Raw genomic sequence first — 19,238 nt, forward strand, 5'->3', positions numbered from 1 at the left:
AGGAGAGTCCGACCTTTCTGATGCGGAGAGCCTGGGACTGCCGTTCTGGTGGAGGGAAGGAGAGCTTGCTTTGTGACAGCCTGGCTTTGAGTCCACCGTGGGAGGGTCTGGCAGAGACATGAGGGGCCTGCCTATGTCGTGGGTGAGCAGAGGGGGGCTGGGTGTGAGAGGAGGGGGACTGAGTGTGAGCAGAGGGGGCCTGGGTGTGAGTGGAGGGGGGATGCGTGTGAGCGGAGGGGGGCTGGGCATGAGAGGAGAGGAGCTGGGTGTAAGCGGAGGGGGGCTGGGCTGTGACAGGAGGGGGGCTGGGCGTGAGCGGAGGGGGGCTGGGCGTGAGCGGAGGGGGGCCGGGTGTGAGAGGAGGGGGGCCGGGCGTGAGCGGAGGGGGGCCGGGCGTGAGCGGAGAGGGGCTGGGCGTGAGAGGAGGGGGGCCGGGTGTGAGAGGAGGGGGGCCGGGTGTGAGCGGAGGAGGGCCAGGTGTGAGAGGAGAGGAGCTGGGTGTGAGCGGAGGGGGGGCTGGGTGTGAGCAGAGGGGGGATGGGTGTGAGCGGAGGGGGGCTGGGCATGAGCGGAGGGGGGCTGGGCGTGGGGGGGGGCTGGGTGTGAGAGGAGGGGGGCTGGGTGTGAGAGGAGAGGAGCTGGGTGTGAGAGGAGGGGGGCTGGGTGTGAGCGGAGGGGGGCTGAGTGTGAGCGGAGAGGGGCTGGGTGTGAGCGGAGGGGGCCTGGGTGTGAGTGGAGGGGTCTGGGTGTGAGAGGAGGGGGACTGAGTGTGAGCAGAGGGGGCCTGGGCGTGAGTGGAGGGGGGCTGGGCGTGAGAGGAGGGGGGCTGGGTGTGAGCGGAGGGGGGCTGTGACAGGAAGAGGGCTGGGTGTGAGAGGAGGGGGGCTGGGCGTGAGCGGAGGGGGGCTGGGTGTGAGCGGAGGGGGGCTGGGTGTGAGAAGAGGAGGGCTGGGTGTGAGAGGAGGGGGGGGGCTGGGTGTGAGAGGAGAGGGGCTGGGTGTGAGGAGGGGGGCTGGGTGTGAGCGGAGAGGGGCTGGGTGTGAGAAGAGGGGGGCTGGGTGTGAGTGGGGGGGGCTGGGTGTGAGAAGAGGGGGGCTGAGTGTGAGCGGAGGGGGGCTGGGTGTGAGAAGAGGGGGGCTGGGTGTGAGCGGAGGGGGGCTGGGCATGAGAGGAGCGGGGCTGGGTGTGAGTGGAGGCGGGCTGGGTGTGGAGCTGCAACCAGGAGGAGGGAAAAGGGGAGACAAGGAGGGGCCCGAGGCAGCCTCGCATTTCTCTGAGATGTGCAGAAGGCCCAGGAGGGATGGAGCTTCAGCGACAGTGGGGGGCAGAAGGGGAACCAGGTGAGGCAGCAGCGGGGCCAGGTGAGGTGCAGCCCCAGAAGCAATGTCGGATCCGTCTGCTAGGTATGTCATCAGATGGCCTGGGCCCCTCCCCTTACTTCCAAGGGATGGTTTATACACTGGGTTCCCACATGTTCGGAGTTATGGCCCTCACCGTGCTTTTCCTCATCAGCTCAGGCCAACAGGGACTCACCTTCAATCCCATGCACCTATTCCCTTCAGGTCCAGACCCACCTGAGATGACAGCTGATAACTAATTCTACATTTCAAACAAGTACAAGTGTACATTTTAAGCTGTACACTTTTCTGGAACTAGTGAACTTTTTCCATGTGATTACATCGTCTCTAGGAAATAAAGCTTTTCCTTTTGCTCAGTAACACACAAACTTTGACATGAAGTCACTCTGGTTTACTTTGAAGACTCTCAGGGGCCTGGCATTATGTGTATGCAAATTTAAGTACCTCTTAAAGCAGCAGCCATGATTTTTCATTATATATAAAGCCATGGATAATCCAAATCTAATCACTAAAACAGTTTTCAACTAAACCACTACTTTTAAGTTGAAACTTCCATTATATCATTTTTTGCAGTAGATTTGATTCTATACATTAATTTTATAATATCAAGTTCAATTTTTACACTATGAGACATGAAAACTTTGAGGAGGTCTTAAATTTTTTTGATTAACTTTTTATTAACAGTGCTCATATCTAAGGTTTAAGTTTTATTGGTCTCCTTGTTCTTTGTCGGTGAATTACCCATAAACAAGTACCACAATACTGTGATATCAAATATGTATACACTTCATTCCATGTTTACTTAAATAATAAACCTTTAAGTACTGTTGTAAAAATGACTGAAGTTTGCATGTGTTTTGCTGTTAATTACTACTTTTGTTCATATTCTTCATCTTTTTATCCATCCATCTACTCATGCACCATCTATCCATCCACCCACCCACCATTCAATCCATTCACCATCCACCATCCACCCATTCATCCATCTATCCACCATCCATCCACCCACCATCCACCCAACCACCCATCCATCCATCCACCATCCATCCATTCACCCATCTATCCATCCATCCACCCACCATTCAATCCATTCACCATCCATCCATCTATCCACCATCCATCCACCCACCCACCATTCATCCATCCACCCACCATCCATCCATCCCTATCTATCTACCTACCTACACACCCACCTATCTATAGGTAAAGTAGATTCTACCTGTGCTGTGATCTTCTACATAAGTGTCTGATGCTGAGGTCAGTATCCCTTGCACACTGCAGAGCTACTGTCTTACTGAATTAATTTTAGTCTGAAAATAAAAGAATAAAGCCAGTACTGAGATAAACATATTCATAACAAAATCCTCTAGAGTTACAGGCTAGATACATGAATGAATCACACCACTAAAGTGATTCCTTTTCCTTGTGAGGAAAGCCTTTGAAAAATGCAGTATTCAACAACTTGGCGGGCATGGGCGGGAAGCTTCCTAAGGAATTCTCTGTCATTTTATTCATGACAACTACACCGTGAGGCCCTCTCAGTGTCCATCTTAAAGTATGTGCGTGTAAATTAAGTGCTGAGCAAAGGACTTCAAGATAGCTCAGAAACCTTTTTCTCATTTTCTCTTTTAATAATACAGATCCTGTGTTCACCAATTTGTCAGGAACCACTGAAAAGCCCAGCAAGGCTCTCAAAGGCCGAGTACTATAAAGATTCATACAAGTGTGATTTGTTTCTAAATGGTCATCAGAATCCTTTCCTTCACCTTCCTACCTCCTCGACATATTCAAGTAAATGGGCAAAATCAGTGTTTTCCTCGGCCTTCTGCACGATACTCGTGAAACACAGGTTTGACTCAAGGCCCCTGTTAGTTTCACGCGCTGAGAGCTAAACTATGACACCAGCCTTGAAGATTATCCCCCTGCACGGCTACCATGTGAAAATACATACTATGGGGCGAACTGTTTTCCGCAAGATTCAAATAGTAAACCCTAACACCCAATGTATTTGGATACAGGGTCCCTCGAATGGTTTTCAGGTGAAATGAGTCCCAAGGAGACCCTAATCAGAGAGGGTGAGGGTCCTTCCAAGAGGAAGGGGAAGCCGCTCTGTCTGGCCCTCCCCTTGCGCTCAGAGGAAAGGCCACGAGAGGACAAAGTAGCAGGAAGAAAGCCCTCACCTGAGGCGGAACCTGCCAGAACGCTCATGTTGGACGTCTGGCCCCCAGAACCGCGAGGATACGCGTGCCTGCGGTTTCAGCCCCCAGCCTGTGACGGCGCGTTGTGGCCACCCAAGCACACTATTACAATACGTCTAACAGTGAGCTGTGTGTAACCTCCAGTTAGCACTCTCTCAGAGGAAGAGCCGCGAGGATACGCATGCCTGCTGTTTCAGCCCCCAGCCTGTGACGGTGCGTTCTGGCCACCCAAGCACACTATTACAATACGTCTAACAGTGAGCTGTGTCCTGCTGTTTCAGCCCCCAGCCTGTGACGGCGTGTTCTGGCCACCCAAGCACACTATTACAATACGTCTAACAGTGAGCTGTGTCCTGCTGTTTCAGCCCCCAGCCTGTGACGGCGCGTTCTGGCCACCCAAGCACACTATTACAATACGTCTAACAGCGAGCTGTGTGTAACCTCCAGTTAGCGCTCTCTCAGAGGAAGAGCCGCGAGGATACGCGTGCCTGCTGTTTCAGCCCCCAGCCTGTGACGGCGCATTCTGGCCACCCAAGCACACTATTACAATACGTCTAACAGCGAGCTGTGTGTAACCTCCAGTTAGCACTCTCTCAGAGGTAGAACCGCTTTGAGGTTTCTTAGATCACAACTGCTTGCAGTGTGGGGAAAGGAAAGAAATGTTTCCTGGATGACCTAACTCCACAAATGCCTAGAAGAGCAGAAGCACAGCACATTTTGTCTGCCTTTGGGCATAGCTACTGAAGAGGCTTAAGCCACAAACAGAATTATCACAGGACAGAGGGCGCCTTTGAAGGCCTGTGGAAGTGATTTTTCCACTCTGCCTGCAAACGTCGTGTACCGGAGAGGCTGACAGTTATTTTGGGAAGCGATACACACGCAGGGAAAGCCTACGTAATTACTGGACCTGGAGGGGGTTAAACTCTTCTTTCCCAAGCGAGCTGATGGAAAGGCTGCGGTTCTGGGGGTTGACATGTCACTGCCGCCGATGCAGGAGGCCTCTCTTCAGTCCTCTGGATGCGAACAGCTGTTACTTATGGCCCAGCCACCTGGGTATTCACAAAGTGAGTGAGTACTCTGGTACTCACAAAGACGCCTGAATTCTGCGAACCCACTGAGTGCCCACCAACCAGATGAAAGCTTCCTTTTACACACAACCATAGCTAAGTCAGCACATCTGGAAGTGAAGATGTGCTTAATTCCAGGGGAGGCTTATGATCTTTTTCTTCATCTCTCAACAGTCATACTAATGTTCATTTCTAAACATCCATCAACAGAGGAATGCATAAAAAAGATGTGGTACGTATATATAATGAATATTACTCAGCCATAAAAAAGAACGAAATTGGGTCATTTGCAGAGTTGTGGATGGACCTAGAGACTGTCATACACAGTGAAGTAAGTCAGAAAGAGAAAAACAAATATCGTATATTAATGCATATATGTGGAATCTGGAAAAATGGTACACATGATCTTATTTGCAAAGCAGCAATAGAGACACAGACTGTAGAGAACGAATGTATGGATACCAAGGGGGAAAGGGGTGGGGAGGAATTGGGAGATTGGGATTGACATATATACAACACTGATACTATGTATAAAATAGATAACTGATGAGAACCTGCTATATAGCACACGGAACTCTACTCAATGCTCTGTGGTGACCTAAATGGGAAGGAAATCCAAAAAAGAGGGGATATACGTATACGTATAGCTGAGTCACTTTGCTGTACAGCAGAAACTAACACAACATTGTAAAGCAACTACACTGCAATGAAAATTAATAAAAGAATAAATAAAATAAATAAAGATAAACTGTCTACTAGGACGTCATTAGGTATGAAGTTTCCAGAATGTTCTTTGATGCAACAGTCCAGAGAGATCTACTGCAAAAAGGAGATTCTTCACATTGAATGAGGGACTAGAGATTCGTGACATACAAAAATCAGCATAAAGAAAGTTTCCAGAAGGACTGCCCTGGATAAACCCATTGTTTCAAGTTTGATGGAGAAGTTTCGCAAACGTAGAAGTCTGTTTTCAGAGAAAACCAATGAACGTCCCCCAAAACTAGTGCTCTGAGGAATACATTTGGGAAAAGTTTCAAGAAGATACACCTGACCATGGCAAAATTCACATTAGTGCAAATAAAGTCCTTGGCCTTGTTTTCTTGGGATGGTGTGAATCCTCTCTGTACATAATGACTTTAACTTAAAACGCTTATAATGAATAAAATCAGATGATGCAAACGCTCACTTTAAACGTCGACCGGCTCTGGCACTTGGGTTACGCTTTTATTTCACTAGGAACGGAAATGCGTGAAGATGTAAGGAGCTCTGGGCAAAGGGTGCCCAAGGGGTTGCGGTCAGGTCACCCCGGAGGGGTTGGGGGCACTGCTGGGCAGAGGCAGGGGACACTGTGGAGACGCATGAGGACCCTTAAGGTGGGCGCAGAGCAGTCAGGAAGGCATCCTGGGTCCACGTTCTCAAGGAGTATAAACAGCAAGCCCTGAGTTTGCAAGGCTCTTCTTGGGGGTTACAAATGGTGTGGGGCGGGGGGACATCTACTAGCCAAGGGTCCAAGCTGACCCGAGCCCTCTGCATCGTGTGGATCCCTGTGTGGACACAGAACCACACCCTGGGTTTCTGCTTGTCGGAGACTGGCCAGTGGACACTCAGCACGGTGGGGTGAGAGCCACAAAAACTACCCAGGACCGGGGGCTCCTTGTGGTCCTCCAGGGCCCCCAACACGTGCCCCGGGGACCATGTGCCGTAGGTGCTTTTAGCTGCTGGTAAAAGAAGCAGCGCAAGTACTATCTACCTTCAAAACAGACGATAGCAACAATAGTAGTGTTTGCGGGCAGACAGTCAAGTAAAGGATCTATAAATACAGCATTGTATTAGCTTTCTTCCTCTACCCTGAGAATATGTTAGTGGAGTGAGAATGCTTCAGATCCCATGCATTTACCTTCTTATAGATTTCAATCATTTCAGCCCCTGACTCAATTTTATTGTCTAATAGAACAGGGGCAGTGAAGAGCTCCGACTCACAGGGACTGATACGTCATCACAACTGGGTGAGTCGTGCTCCGGCCTGAACCCAGGCCTGCCTGTGAGTGTGGTCGTCAGCCTCCTAGGGACCAAGAGCACCTCGGGACCTGGACACAGGGGCACTGGGTCAGTCTCCAGGTGACCAAGAGCACCTCGGGACCTGGACACAAGGGCAGTGGGTCAGCAGCCAGGGGCTATGCAGAGACTCCGGAAGAATCAGGAATGTGAACCCCTACGGAATGATGTAGAAGCAGCAAAGAACAACGTAGAGGGAGAAAGTCAGTGGCAGAGGGCCTGGGAGAAGCTTTATTCCTGCAGCAAGTGTCATTTCTAACATTTCTAATATTCTTATCCCCGTCTTGTAAGTGGGAAAACTGGAACTGAGATTAGGCACTGCGGTGGGCAGACTGGTCCCCAAAGATGCCCACCCCTGGAGCCCCAGAACCTATGAATGGGGCCCCTGATGTGGTAAAGGGGACTCTGCAGATGGGCTTCAGGTTATGGAGCTGGAGACAGGGAGGGTGTCCTGGCCGAAAGGTGGGGGGCTCCTCTAGCCAGGTGTGCCCCTAAAAGCAGAGCACCTTCTCTGGCTGGAGGGGGAGAGACGCTGCAGAAGGAGTGATGTCAAGCGTGAGCAGAGTCGGACGCACCAGTGCTGGCTCTGTGATGGCAGACCCACTGTCAGGACCAGAGCGAGACCTCGAGGGGCTGAGGGCGAAGCCCAGGACACCCAGCTAGGAGACGGGGACTCCAGTCCTACCCTACAAGGAGCTGGGTTCCATCAGCCACCTGATGAGCCTGGGCATGGTCCTTCCCTAGCGCCTCCTGGGAGGAGCCCAGCTAGCCAACATCTTGGTTTCACGCCTGTGAGACTTGGAGCGGAGACCCCAGCTATGCCAGGCCCGGAATTCCAACCTATGGAACGGTGAGATAAAAATCTGCGTTGTTCTAAGTCCCTAGGCTTGTGGTCATTTGTTACGGCAGAGGTGGAAAGGAACACGGGCAACTAATCCAAGGTTAAGCACCAAAATTCACATTTAAAATTCACAAAATTCACCTAGCTAACTGTGGAGAGAATGATAAAATATACAACCAGCACACCCTCTGGCTGTGCTAAGAGGACTTCAGCTGATAAAACAAACCATGCTCTAATTTGCTGATGGTCCAGAGAAAGGACACTGGCAAGAAGCTCCCAACCCAATGGCCAGTCTTCTTTATTTGTGCAGAACTCACACCCCAGTTCCTCGTGCATTCACCTGTGCTTTAGAAAACAGTGAGGGATTCCATTTTCATCCAGTTTATGCCCAAGACTCCTAGAGTTAGGAGAAGGTTGAAGAACTGGCCCAAGACCCCCAGCATCCCTCAAAGAGACCTGGATCCTCTTGCCAGCATTTAGGACAAGCTGTTGCCAAGTCTGGACTTAAACAAGGGGGGGCCAGTCATCCCCAATGGCCTGGGATTAGGTGAGTTCCTGGAACATGGAGATTCAGAACTAGCACTGCACAGGGTCTGGCCGATGGCGAGGACTTAGTCACCCTAGTTTAAACAAACACAGTGACGGGGACAGAGCCACTGTGGACGCCCTCTAAAAAAACAGAAGATCACCCTTGAATTTGTCAGATGCCGTCCGTGGAAATTACTGGGGACTATTAACTCAGTATTTGTTTAAGCTAGCATACGAGTAATCCAGTGTTTCTGAGGTATCTTGTTCATTGTCGCCACCTAAGAAGCCTTTGCAGACAGACTTTTTTTACCCCAATACAGCAACCCCCCTTCCCCGCTGATGACAGGCTAGTAACACGGAAGAGGAAGCTAGGACGGAGCCCTGGAGTAACCAGCGAGGGAGAAAGCGGCCGGGCGGCCGGGTGCTGTGAGGAGCCAGGCAGAGTGACACAGAATCAGAGCCAACCACACGAACACACACGGGGTTTACAAACATTCCAAAGGCAAAGCTGGGAATGTAGGGAGAGGTTCTCAGTCCTGGCAGTTAAGTGTCATTGCTCCCCTAGCCTAGCAGAACTCTGTGTGTCTACTAAGGTTACCTGCGGGCACGACTATTTAATTTTTCACAAATCCAAGATACAACTCATCCTTCTCAGTGTCTGGAGCCCTGTCAAATTTTCATTCTGTGACGGTGGCTTAAAATAGATGGGTCATATGTACATGCTGTCACGAGGGCCTAATGAGAACCATCATTCTTTGAAACTGCCGATACGTGAAGACTGCACAACCACACGTGCAAACACACAAAGAACCGAGAAAACACGTGATCCAACACAGGGATCGCAGCGCCTGGTGCGGTCCGGGGGGGGGGGGGGTCCCTGGGGCTGGCATGGGACCAGCTGGCTCAAGTGGGAGCCAGACCAAGGGCTCCTGGAAAGCAGGACTCCCTGAGGTCCCGTGGGAGATGAAACTGCTTGGGCTGAAGGCAGGACTTGAGGTCATTCAGAAATGCAGAGGCCGGTCAGCTCAGCAAGCAGAGGCCTTGCCGCTGGCCAGCCAGAAGCTGAACATTCACAGGAAGAAGCAAGAAAGTGATGATGGGGAGTTGGGGAAAAAAAACAGGGACCGCTCGGTGCTGAAGGGGGCCCAGAACATGCCACGGGAGCCCAAGGATTATTCTGAGCTGAAGACATGTGAGAATCAACAGCTGCAGGGAGAGGCTTTTTCTAAATTCTCCTTATCTTCCTAAAAGCAAAGGCTCCCTAAAGAATTCAACTGCCATAAATCCCCTCCCCAGGAGTTTTACAACCGGGGAAGGTTGACTTTTATGGCTGAAGAGAAGTGTGCATAAGTCAGAGCCTGGATAAGAAACTGTGTAAACAGACATCCTCATACAACTACCATGTCTCGCATCTGTTCTCCTAAGAGCCCATTCATGTTTCCTAAAAGTCGTCTCTTCTACCAGAAGCGTCCCCTGTCTCTCCCCAACCCCTATTAAGATGGTATATAAGCCCCAGGTTCTCACTGCCTCCTTGAATCATATTTTTCTGGGAACTGCCTCATTCTTACACAAATAGAAATCTGTATTTTCTCTTGCTAATGTCTTCTGTCTGTTTAATTTACAGGCCCCCAAACACTGAACCTAAGAGGGTACAGAAAACGGTTTTTCCCCCCTCGACAATGGAATTTGGGAAAGCAAGCAACCTAGTCCACAGAAAGTCACTAGGGATACCAAGCAAAGGCAGGTTGGATGAAAGAAAAGATGTGTAATGGGAGGAGTTATGAAAGGAATAGTTGAGATCTTTTTTTTTTTTTTTTTTTTTTAATGAAATAAGGGAGGGCCTGGTACATCAGGTTGCAAGAGACATGAAATAATACCAAGACCAGTGACCAGAGGCCCCCGTATTTTCCTCAGTGGTTCTGGGTGATAGGAGAAGACGGTCATGAGGCCAGGGCAGCAATGGCCAGGGATGCAGGCTCCCTGAGGCCCCGAAGGTGGCTGACTATGGCCTGGTGACTCTCCACACCACCAGGAGAAGCTCCAGCACCACTATGCCCCTAACGGGGTGTTCAGAAGTGAGACACTGACTAAAGAGCACGCAATCCCCCAAAGACAGAAGCCCAGCTCATCTCACCTGGCCGCCAAGTCTTAACTTTCTTTTTTTTAAAAAAAAAATTTTATTTATTTATTTATTTATTTATTTGGCTGCTTTGGGTCTTCGTTGCTGCGTGCCGGCTTTCTCTAGTTGTGGCGAGCGGGGGCTACTCTTCGTTGTTGTGTGTGGGCTTTTCACTGCAGTGGCTTGTTGTGGAGCACGGGTTCTAGGTGCACGGGCTCAGTAGCTGTGGCTCGTGGGCTCAGCAGTTGTGGCTCGCGGGCTCTAGAGCGCAGGCTCAGTAGTTGTGGCGCACGGGCTTCATTGCTCCGCGGCATGTAGGGATCTTCCCGGACCAGGGCTCGAACCCACGTCCCCTGCACTGGCAGGCGGATTCTTAGCCACTGCGCCACCAGGGAAGTCCTGTTAACTTTCAACCTGCCAGAAGCAACGCACCCACTTGATTCCCATTATTCTGGGAGGTGAAGCAGCTCTTCCAGCAGCAACACCTGACAGCCTACACCCGTCTGCAGACTTTGGCCACACAGACAATACACAATAAAAAGAGATATAGAGAATGATTTTTAAATTAACGCGTTTCTTTGTCAAGAGATTACATAAAATATATTAACTGCCATTTCACATATTGAAAAGTCAACTCAGGTGATGACTTCTGTAATTGAAGAAATGGTCCGAGTGCTATATGATGAAGACACTGTACAGTTAATCAGAACTCAAGTTAAAATACATTTGCCATTTTTTAACTCTCTAGATATATAAAGGCTTAATGTGCAAGACCTTCTTCAAACAAAACAAAAAAGTAATTCAAAAGAAAACTCTGGGGACTTCCCTGGTGGTCCAGTGAGTTAAGACTCCACGTTCCCTATGCAGGGGGGCCCGGGTTCGATCCCTGGTCGGGGGAACTAGATCCTGCATGCTTGCCGCAACTAAGAGTTCACATGCTGCAACTAAGAAGTCCACGTGCCACAACTAAGAGCCCGCATGCCGCACCTTAAAGATCCATGTGCCGCAACTAAGACCCCGGGCAGCCGAAATAAATAAACAAATAAACAAACAAATAAAATAACTATGATTCTTTAAAAAAAGAAATAATTGTTCATTAAAAAAAACCCTGGGGCTTCCCTGGTGGCGCAGTGGTTGAGAGTCTGCTTGCTAGTGCGGGCGACACGGGTTCGAGCCCTGGTCTGGGAGGATCCCACGTGCCGCGGAGCGACTGGGCCCGTGAGCCACAACTGCTGAGCCTGCGCGTCTGGAGCCTGTGCTCCGCAACAAGAGAGGCCGCGATAGTGAGAGGCCCGCGCACCGCGATGAAGAGTGGCCCCCGCTCGCAGCAACTAGAGAAAGCCCTCGCACAGAAACGAAGACCCAACACAGCCAAAAAAAAAAAAAAAAACCCTGAAATTCAGCTCTGAACATTAACAAGAAAAATATGTATGCAAAGTAGTGACTGCCATGCTTTTAAAAACTGATTTCAGGTTTTACTTGTAATGTAGTACATATCAACACAAGAAATCCTGTGTAAATGATGGCATTTTTATTTTGCAACAAAGACGTGCATTTCTGTGGCGAGGCACTCGAGTGGCAGAGCTCACACACCCAGGGGCGCTGGGGTGACTTCCGGCTTGCGGCTTGGTCCCTCAACCTGCCCGGGACTCTGGGCACCCTCGCTCCTGTCCGCGAGCCCCCAGAAGCTCAGGTGCTGTGCAAGCTGGGGCAATGATAACCTCTGCCCTGCGGGGCCGCTGGGATTCGGTGGGGACTCCCGCCTGCCAGCTTCCCCCTTGGCATACAGCACGCACTCGGTGAGTGCGCCTGAGCATGACGATGGGTTAGCGTGACTTCTGAAGATGGTACAGCATTTCTGCACATCTTAAGCACAAAAGAATGATACATAAATAACTCAGGGCATTTGCAATGAACACTTGCTGAATGCCAGCTCTGTTAGGCATCTTCTCTTCGTAAAACGCTGACTAACGTGACAACACCAATTCCCCCTTTTATGACACTTGTGCTTTACTACCGTCCTATTAGTACTACTGTACCAGATTAATTTGGTGACACGCACGGCATCATAAATTGCCAACGGCAACCGTGACTCTCTCTAGGGACTTGACAACTGCATGAAATGCCCTTCAACTCCGAGGCTCGCCACCACTATGTGCTGGCGCCTGCACTGCGTCAAAGAGGAAGCAGCAGGACGCGACCTAAGAGCTGTGTCATGCTTCCATGAGCCTCTCTGCAACTGCTTCCTGAATTTGGAAGACAAATGCAAGTACAAAACGGGCGGTGGGCCTCCACAACCAGGAGCCGATCAACACTGTCCTTTCCTACTACAATACGCACATCTGAGGAAAACCCAAACACCTTAACTGTATCTGCCTAGGAAACGGGACAAGAAAGGTTTCATTTCTGCAAGACAAACACCTGCATAAATAAATGTGGGTGACTAACAGGGGTAACTGGTGGAGAGCACTTTTAGGAGCGAGATTACCCCTCAGATACGCACTTGCTCATTTTCCTTTGACGTGACTACAACACTGTCACCGGGGGCAACAGGGATGTCCGAGCTCTGCCTCGGTGCCTCGGCGCCTCACCAAGGGCAACGCCCGCCCGTACAGGCCAGAGCTGCACAGCCGTGCCCTCCCCTCCCGCAGCAGCACTGCAACTGGCCTCATGCAAAGCCGGCGTGTGGTCTCCCCATAAACGTGGTTCGCACACACACGTGAAAACCTGGAAACGCCATGTTTCCATGAATAGGGTGCCCGGCAAAGCAAGGACTGCCTGCAGTAGAAAGGAAGGCAGCACCGTCCCCCGTGAACTGCCTCAGCCAAACGGAGGAGGACCTGACGGGTCGGCATCTCGTCTTGTCAGCAGAGAAGACGGGCTAGAAGCAGGTGCTCCTACTCTGAGCTGCTCTGCAACCAGCCTGCTCAGTGCCACCTCACTCTACCTGGGGACAGATCAGTGGCAACCTGCACCACACAAAGAAGACGGCCTTCTAGGAGGAGGGCTTCACCACCTGAAGGGATGGGAAATTCTTTAAGAAGGTCTTAGGGAAGGAGAACGCATTTGTATGGCATCTGTCGTAGGATGGCAAACACGTGGACACAGAGATGTTCTGATGTAAGAAGCGGAACCACACTGCAGCCGGGACCCGTCCCACCAGCCCTGAGGCCTCATCTTTGACTCTGTGGCTCAGTGGCTGGGCCATCTCAGGCTCCGCCCTGGTCATGCAACTGCTTAGTTGAAACTGCCCGTGTACGTGTATTGCGAGGAACGCACTGCCGCCGTCCCTCAATGACATGCAATGATTCTTCTGGCTGTTGCGTAATAAAAAATATATATATTTGGCCTTTGCCCCTGGTTTCCAGCACAGAGCTCCTAAAACCCTTGGCATTTCCTGGGCAATCAGAACATTGTTCGTTATTCATAATAATCCCCTTTCAAGCACGTGTCAGTTCATGCTAGTGAGTGACAGTCCTGGGCCCCAGACGCCTTTGGGATGGGGGCTGGTGGACAGAAAGACCAAGGCAGGATTAGAGCGCTGCAGCTTGCACCCCACCCCAACCTGCAGGCCCAGCGATGCAATCAACAAAGGCCCTTGGTTTAACCAGCGGTGCCAGGTCACGGAGCCTCCGCAAAAAGCCCTAAGGTCCTTGGAGCTTCTGAACACACGGGGGTGCTGGGAGGGCGGCGTGCCCAGAGAGGGCATGGAAGCGCCAGCACCCCGGCACCCAGACCTTGTGCTAAGCAGCTCTTCCACCGGGCTGCTCCTGAGCTGTACTCCTAAACTAGACCAGTAAACGCAAGTCCTGTCTTCCGAAGTTCGCTGAGTCATTCTAGTGAATTACAACAACCGGGAAGGGGGCTGTGTGAGAACCCGCATCTGTGGCCGGCTGGGGAGAAGCGTGAGGGGCCTGGGTACCTCATCGGAAGCTGGCGTCTGCAGGGGGGCAGTCTCTGGGGCTGAGCCCTCAACCCGGGGGTCGGCGCTGACTCCAGGTCCTTAGCGTCAGAAGTGCACTGAATCGCGGGACGCCCAGCAGGCGTCTGAGAATCAGAGAAAGCCCGAGGGGTTACATATTTGGACGGCCCTTACAGGTTCCGTGTAGTAAGTTAGGCCCCGGGCCCAAAAAACACATCAGTCAACAACGTTCGCCACCGTCAGCTGCATCAGGAGGCAGGTCTTTGAGTAACCTTCCCTGCGCTTGTGGTTAGTGTGGCAAAGGCTGCCGCCCCATCGCCGGCTCACTGGTTAGCGAGAGGCAAACGGTGAGAAGATCTCTCACGGAAAGGCTCTTCCCTGCACCCATGCCCCACGAAGCACCGCGCCCTCAGATCCAGGGACCAGGCGGGAGCACCGTCACCCCGAGGGACGCCCCGCCTGCTGTGGACACACGTGGGTCTCCAGCAGCAACCGCTCTCGAGAAGCCCCAGGTGTTCTGGAATCTGCCTCTGCAGGTGGCGGAGGCTTCTTCACCCTCCTCCGTCTCGGCAGCCCCCATGCGCGGCGCGGAGACTCAGCAGAACCGAACAAGCCCCGTCGTGCACCCTCAGCACTCCTCCGAGGCTCAGACGCCACCTCCCCAGCTCCACCGCGGACCCGGCGCAACGAAGCAGCCGCAGAGGCAGGACGGAGCTCCGCCTGCGGCCCCCTGGCAGGGGAGACAGCGAGAAGCATGTGGGGAGAGGGGTGCTGAGCGTTGCTGACTTTCGCCTGAATTGCTGAATTGCAGGGAACGTGTGTGCCCAAGGCTGCTCGTTACCAATAAGGGTGCTGTCGCCTGCATCACTGAAGGCCCCCCTTCCCTGCAAAGTGCCCGTCAGGCAGGGCTCTGCGAAGCCTAGGCTTTCTTACATTCGGGCACCCCAGACGATGCCGGCCGGGACTCCCTGGCCAGGTGACTTGGCGTGGCTGCACTCGCCCACAAAATGAAGGGATCTCCCCACGCACCTCCCAGCCGGCGACCCCGCCGCCCTCTCCTCGAGTCCTCAGGAGTGCCGCGCAGCAGCTGTCCACGTGGACACGGAGACCCTGCGCCTGCGCACGGCATCACCTCCACGCCCGCTGCCGCTTACCTTCTCCGCGGGAGGAGCGGGAGAGAACCTCCGGGCGCAGGCCAGGAAGATGTCCGGCTCCGGCTTCCCGCTCCTCACTTCGGGGTCATCGCCGAGGACGACGTGATGGAACAAGCTGAAGAAGCCCTCGTGCCTGCTGGTCTTCATCTGGAAGGACGCGGTCCCTGAGCTGGTGGCCACGGCACAGGGCACACCGTGCTTCCGCAGGTGGCGGATCAGCTTCTCCACGCCTGCGGGGAGGGGGGAGGCGTCAGTGACGACGGGGCGCAGGTACCGGCCGCAGGCCTCCAGGGACACCGTGCCAGCTCTGTCGCCCTGACTCTGCTGCCTCTTCTCAGGCACCGTCTGATCTGGCACACTGTCCTGACAGGGGTCGCCAGCCCTGGGACATCCCCGCTCAGCACAAACGCCAGAGGGCAATTCAGGGCTCAGCGACAGCACCGCCCGAAGTAACAGAGGTGGTGGTACCGCGATGACGCTGCTCTGTTCGCCAGTCCTATCAGAGCAAACCCAGGAAGGGCCTCTGCACTGAGTACACAGGGCTTCGCTCTGCTTTCTTTTAAAGCAACGAATACACAAGGACTACGCTTCTGGTGTTTTCTGAGGAAACTCTGTATCGTACAGAAAGCAATTCAGCACTCCTCCCACTGCTGGATCCGGAACCGGCCCCCATCAGAGGCTGAAGGGAAAGGTCGCGGCTGAAGCAAAGCTGCGGGACCACCCACCAAGGGGTCAGACAGTGAAACAGGCTCCGCTTAACGCAGCTGAACGACAATAACAACAACACACCATGTGAAAGACACGCTTCACGTTCCTATCAACTGTGGCGGTTAAGTCCGGGAAACATGTAGGTTAACGTATCATCCTTGGAGGCAATTAAGAGACCGCCAGTTATCAGAAATGCGACAAAAATGACAGTACTTTCCACCTTCAACACACGCCGATTACAACAACAGTAATGTCTAAATCCACACAAAGGTTTATCTAAAATAGTATTTTAAATAATCAGATAATCATGGCTGTTTCTGTAAGTACGTAAGGCGATGTCCCTACTTTCTCAATTGCTACAGAAAAGATTGACACGTTTTTCAATACCTGAACCCATTCAGAAAGGCAACAGATACTGTGATCCTTCAGAGAAACAGTCCTATGAGGTGCTCAGAGGAAAACGTGTACCTCAACTCCACGCCAAGACAATTATATCAGCAAAATCTAGCACTCGGATGGATGTAAAAGTCAGTGTCCGACATCCAATCAAAATTACCATGCTTGCAAAGGAGGAAATACAACCCATAACCAGGAGAAAAAGGCAATCAATAGAAATGAACACAGATATGGAAGACATGAAGGATATTAGCAGATAATGACCTCATATAACAGCTTGATAAATATAATTATGCCCAAGTTAGGGGCTGTCAGAATGGAAAAACAAAAATAAAAGTGAGACCCAAATACACGCTGTCTGCAAGAAACTTACTTTAAAGATAAATACTCAGATAAGTTAAAACTAAAAGGACTGAGGGACTTCCCTGGTGGTCCAGTGGTTAAGATTTCACCTTCCAGTGCAGGGGGTTCGGGCTGGATCCCTGGTTGGGGAGCTAAGATCCCACATGCCTCGTGGTCAACAAACCAAAACATAAAACAGAAGCAATATTGTACAAATTCAATAAAGACTTTAAAAATGGTCCACATTAAAAAAATTTTAACAACAACAACAAAAAAGGATTGAAAACTATGTATTATGTCACTACCGATCAAGAGTCAGTGTAGCTGTACTAACAAAAGACAAGTGGGCTTTAGAACAACAAATGACGATTATCAGGGATAACTAGGGATGTTTTGTAATGACAAATAGGTCAATTCATCAAGAAGATATAGCAATTCTAAAAGTGTATGCACCAAATAACAGACCTTCAAAATAGGTAAAGCAAAAACTCAAAGCACAGAAAGGAGAAAAACAGACAGATGTTTCAAATTCCTCTCTCAGTAATTGACAGAACAAGTAGAGAGAAAATAAGTATGGTACTGCATACTTCAAAAACACTATCAAGCAACTTAACCAAATGGACATTTATATAACACTTTACCCAACAATAGCAGAATACATATTATTTTCAAGTGCATATAAAATATTCAACAAGATAGAATACACTATGAGCCAAAGAACAAGTCTCAAAAATTTTTAAGTAACTGAAATCATACAAAGTAATTTCCCTGATCATAGGAGAATTAAAATAGGAATGGTATTTGAAAAATCAAAAACTGGAAGAAAGAAAAGAAGATCTACAATCTAAGATTTTATCTTAAGAAAGTAAAGGGAAAAGAAAAATAAACTCAAAACAGAAAACAGAAAAGAGAACATAGAAAACTGATTAAACCAAAACCTAGTCCTTTAAAAAGATCAATTTAATTGGTGGGCTCTTAGCTAGACTGATTAAGGAAAAAAAAAAAAAATCCAAGTTTATCGCAGTGAAAGAGGGACAGCACTACAGGTCCTTAAAATAATTAAAAAGGATACACAAAATATGACAAGCAACTTCATGTCAATAAATCTGCTAACTTAGATAAAATGGACAAGTTCTTTGAAAGATAGAAAGCTCACTCAAGAAGACACTAATAACCTAACTAGTCCTAGCTCTATTAAAGAAATTGAATCTGTAGTCAAGAACCTTCCCAGATCTAGGACTGGATGGCCTCACTGGTGAATTTACCAAGCATCTCAGAAAGAAAGAAGAAATAAAGAAACCACAAGAAATTGGAGGGAACACTTGCTTCCCCAACTCATTTTTATGAGGCCAGCACTTTCCTGATACCAAAGCTGGACAAAAGTCACACAAGAAAACTACAGACCTGTATGACTTCTGAACACATATGCTTAATTTCACAGTGAAAGGAATTTCCAACCAGTGTGAAAGCATTCTACGTGAAGGGTTTCTATGGGGTGTGAATCTATTATGTGAAAACATGAAAAAACCACAGCATTCAAGATTGTTTGCAACAAGCACTGATTAATAGCATGGAGAATTACATTTACCAGTTAAATTTCAGTAAAAAAAACCTTTACTTAACGGATGAATTAAGATGGATGAAAGAATGCTTATAAACAAACAGACATCCAATAATCACCTCTGTCTGGATATGGTGATTAAAGTTGAGTATCAACATGATTTGAATTTAAAACAAAATATTCAAATTGTATTACACAATAGTAAACCAACATATTAAAAAATAATGGAGCATACTTAAACAGATGCTTTCTCTAAAACCTACTGGAAAAAGAAAACTTTGCTGGGAAAGTTCTTTGGTGCTACTGATTTTAAAAATTTAAATATAGTTTATCTCATTTCAGCTTATCCTTCTAACATTTCTAGTTCTGTGAATATTTTGTAATGTACCTAATGTAACAGCACAGTACTATACATAAATAAGTACATACAAATAAGCCTATATTGGAGTGAGTACTCAACATTTTTATCCATAGGGGAATGAATCAAAAATGGTTTTCGGACAACTGTGTTTTGTTTTTTTTTAATTTGTTGTATTTTATTTATTTATTTATTTATTTATTTATTTATTTATTTTTGGCTGTGTTAGGTCTTCGTTTCTGTGCAACGGCTTTCTCTAGTTGCGGCGAGTGGGGGCCACTCTTCACCGCGGTGCGCGGGCCTCTCACTATCGCGGCCTCTCTTGTTGCGGAGCACAGGCTCCAGACGCGCAGGCTCAGTAGTTGTGGCTCACGGGCCTAGTTGCTCTGCAGCATGTGGGATCTTCCCAGACCAGGGCTCGAACCCGTGTCCCCTGCATTGGCAGGCGGACTCTTAACCACTGCGCCACCAGGGAAGCCCTATTCATTTTTTAAGCGAACAAAAAATTTTGGTTTTAAATCAGGGAAATAATCTTTAAAAAAATTAGACCTATTCTGTTTGGGTTTGAAAAACACACACACACACAAACCTGAAACACTTTTGTATCCTTTAAATACTGTACACCAACTTT

At 49.7% G+C, this 19,238-nt stretch overlaps 1 protein-coding gene across 2 annotated transcripts in view; it reads right to left on the reverse strand.

Annotated features, from left to right (window-relative positions):
- The window catches only part of PUDP (pseudouridine 5'-phosphatase), a 361,799-nt gene that overhangs the window by 293,930 nt on the left and 48,631 nt on the right, over positions 1-19,238 (reverse strand). For both annotated transcript variants that reach the window (XR_009006644.1, XM_057538029.1), the window contains exon 3: positions 15,243-15,472. Coding sequence is in view for 1 of the 2 variants with exons in the window: in XM_057538029.1 (XP_057394012.1) it covers positions 15,243-15,472 (230 nt within the window). In the remaining variant the exon portion in view is untranslated. The remainder of the gene's footprint in view (positions 1-15,242; positions 15,473-19,238) is intronic.

Source organism: Balaenoptera acutorostrata, chromosome X, assembly GCF_949987535.1.
Source record: "Balaenoptera acutorostrata chromosome X, mBalAcu1.1, whole genome shotgun sequence".
NCBI lineage: Eukaryota > Metazoa > Chordata > Mammalia > Artiodactyla > Balaenopteridae > Balaenoptera > Balaenoptera acutorostrata.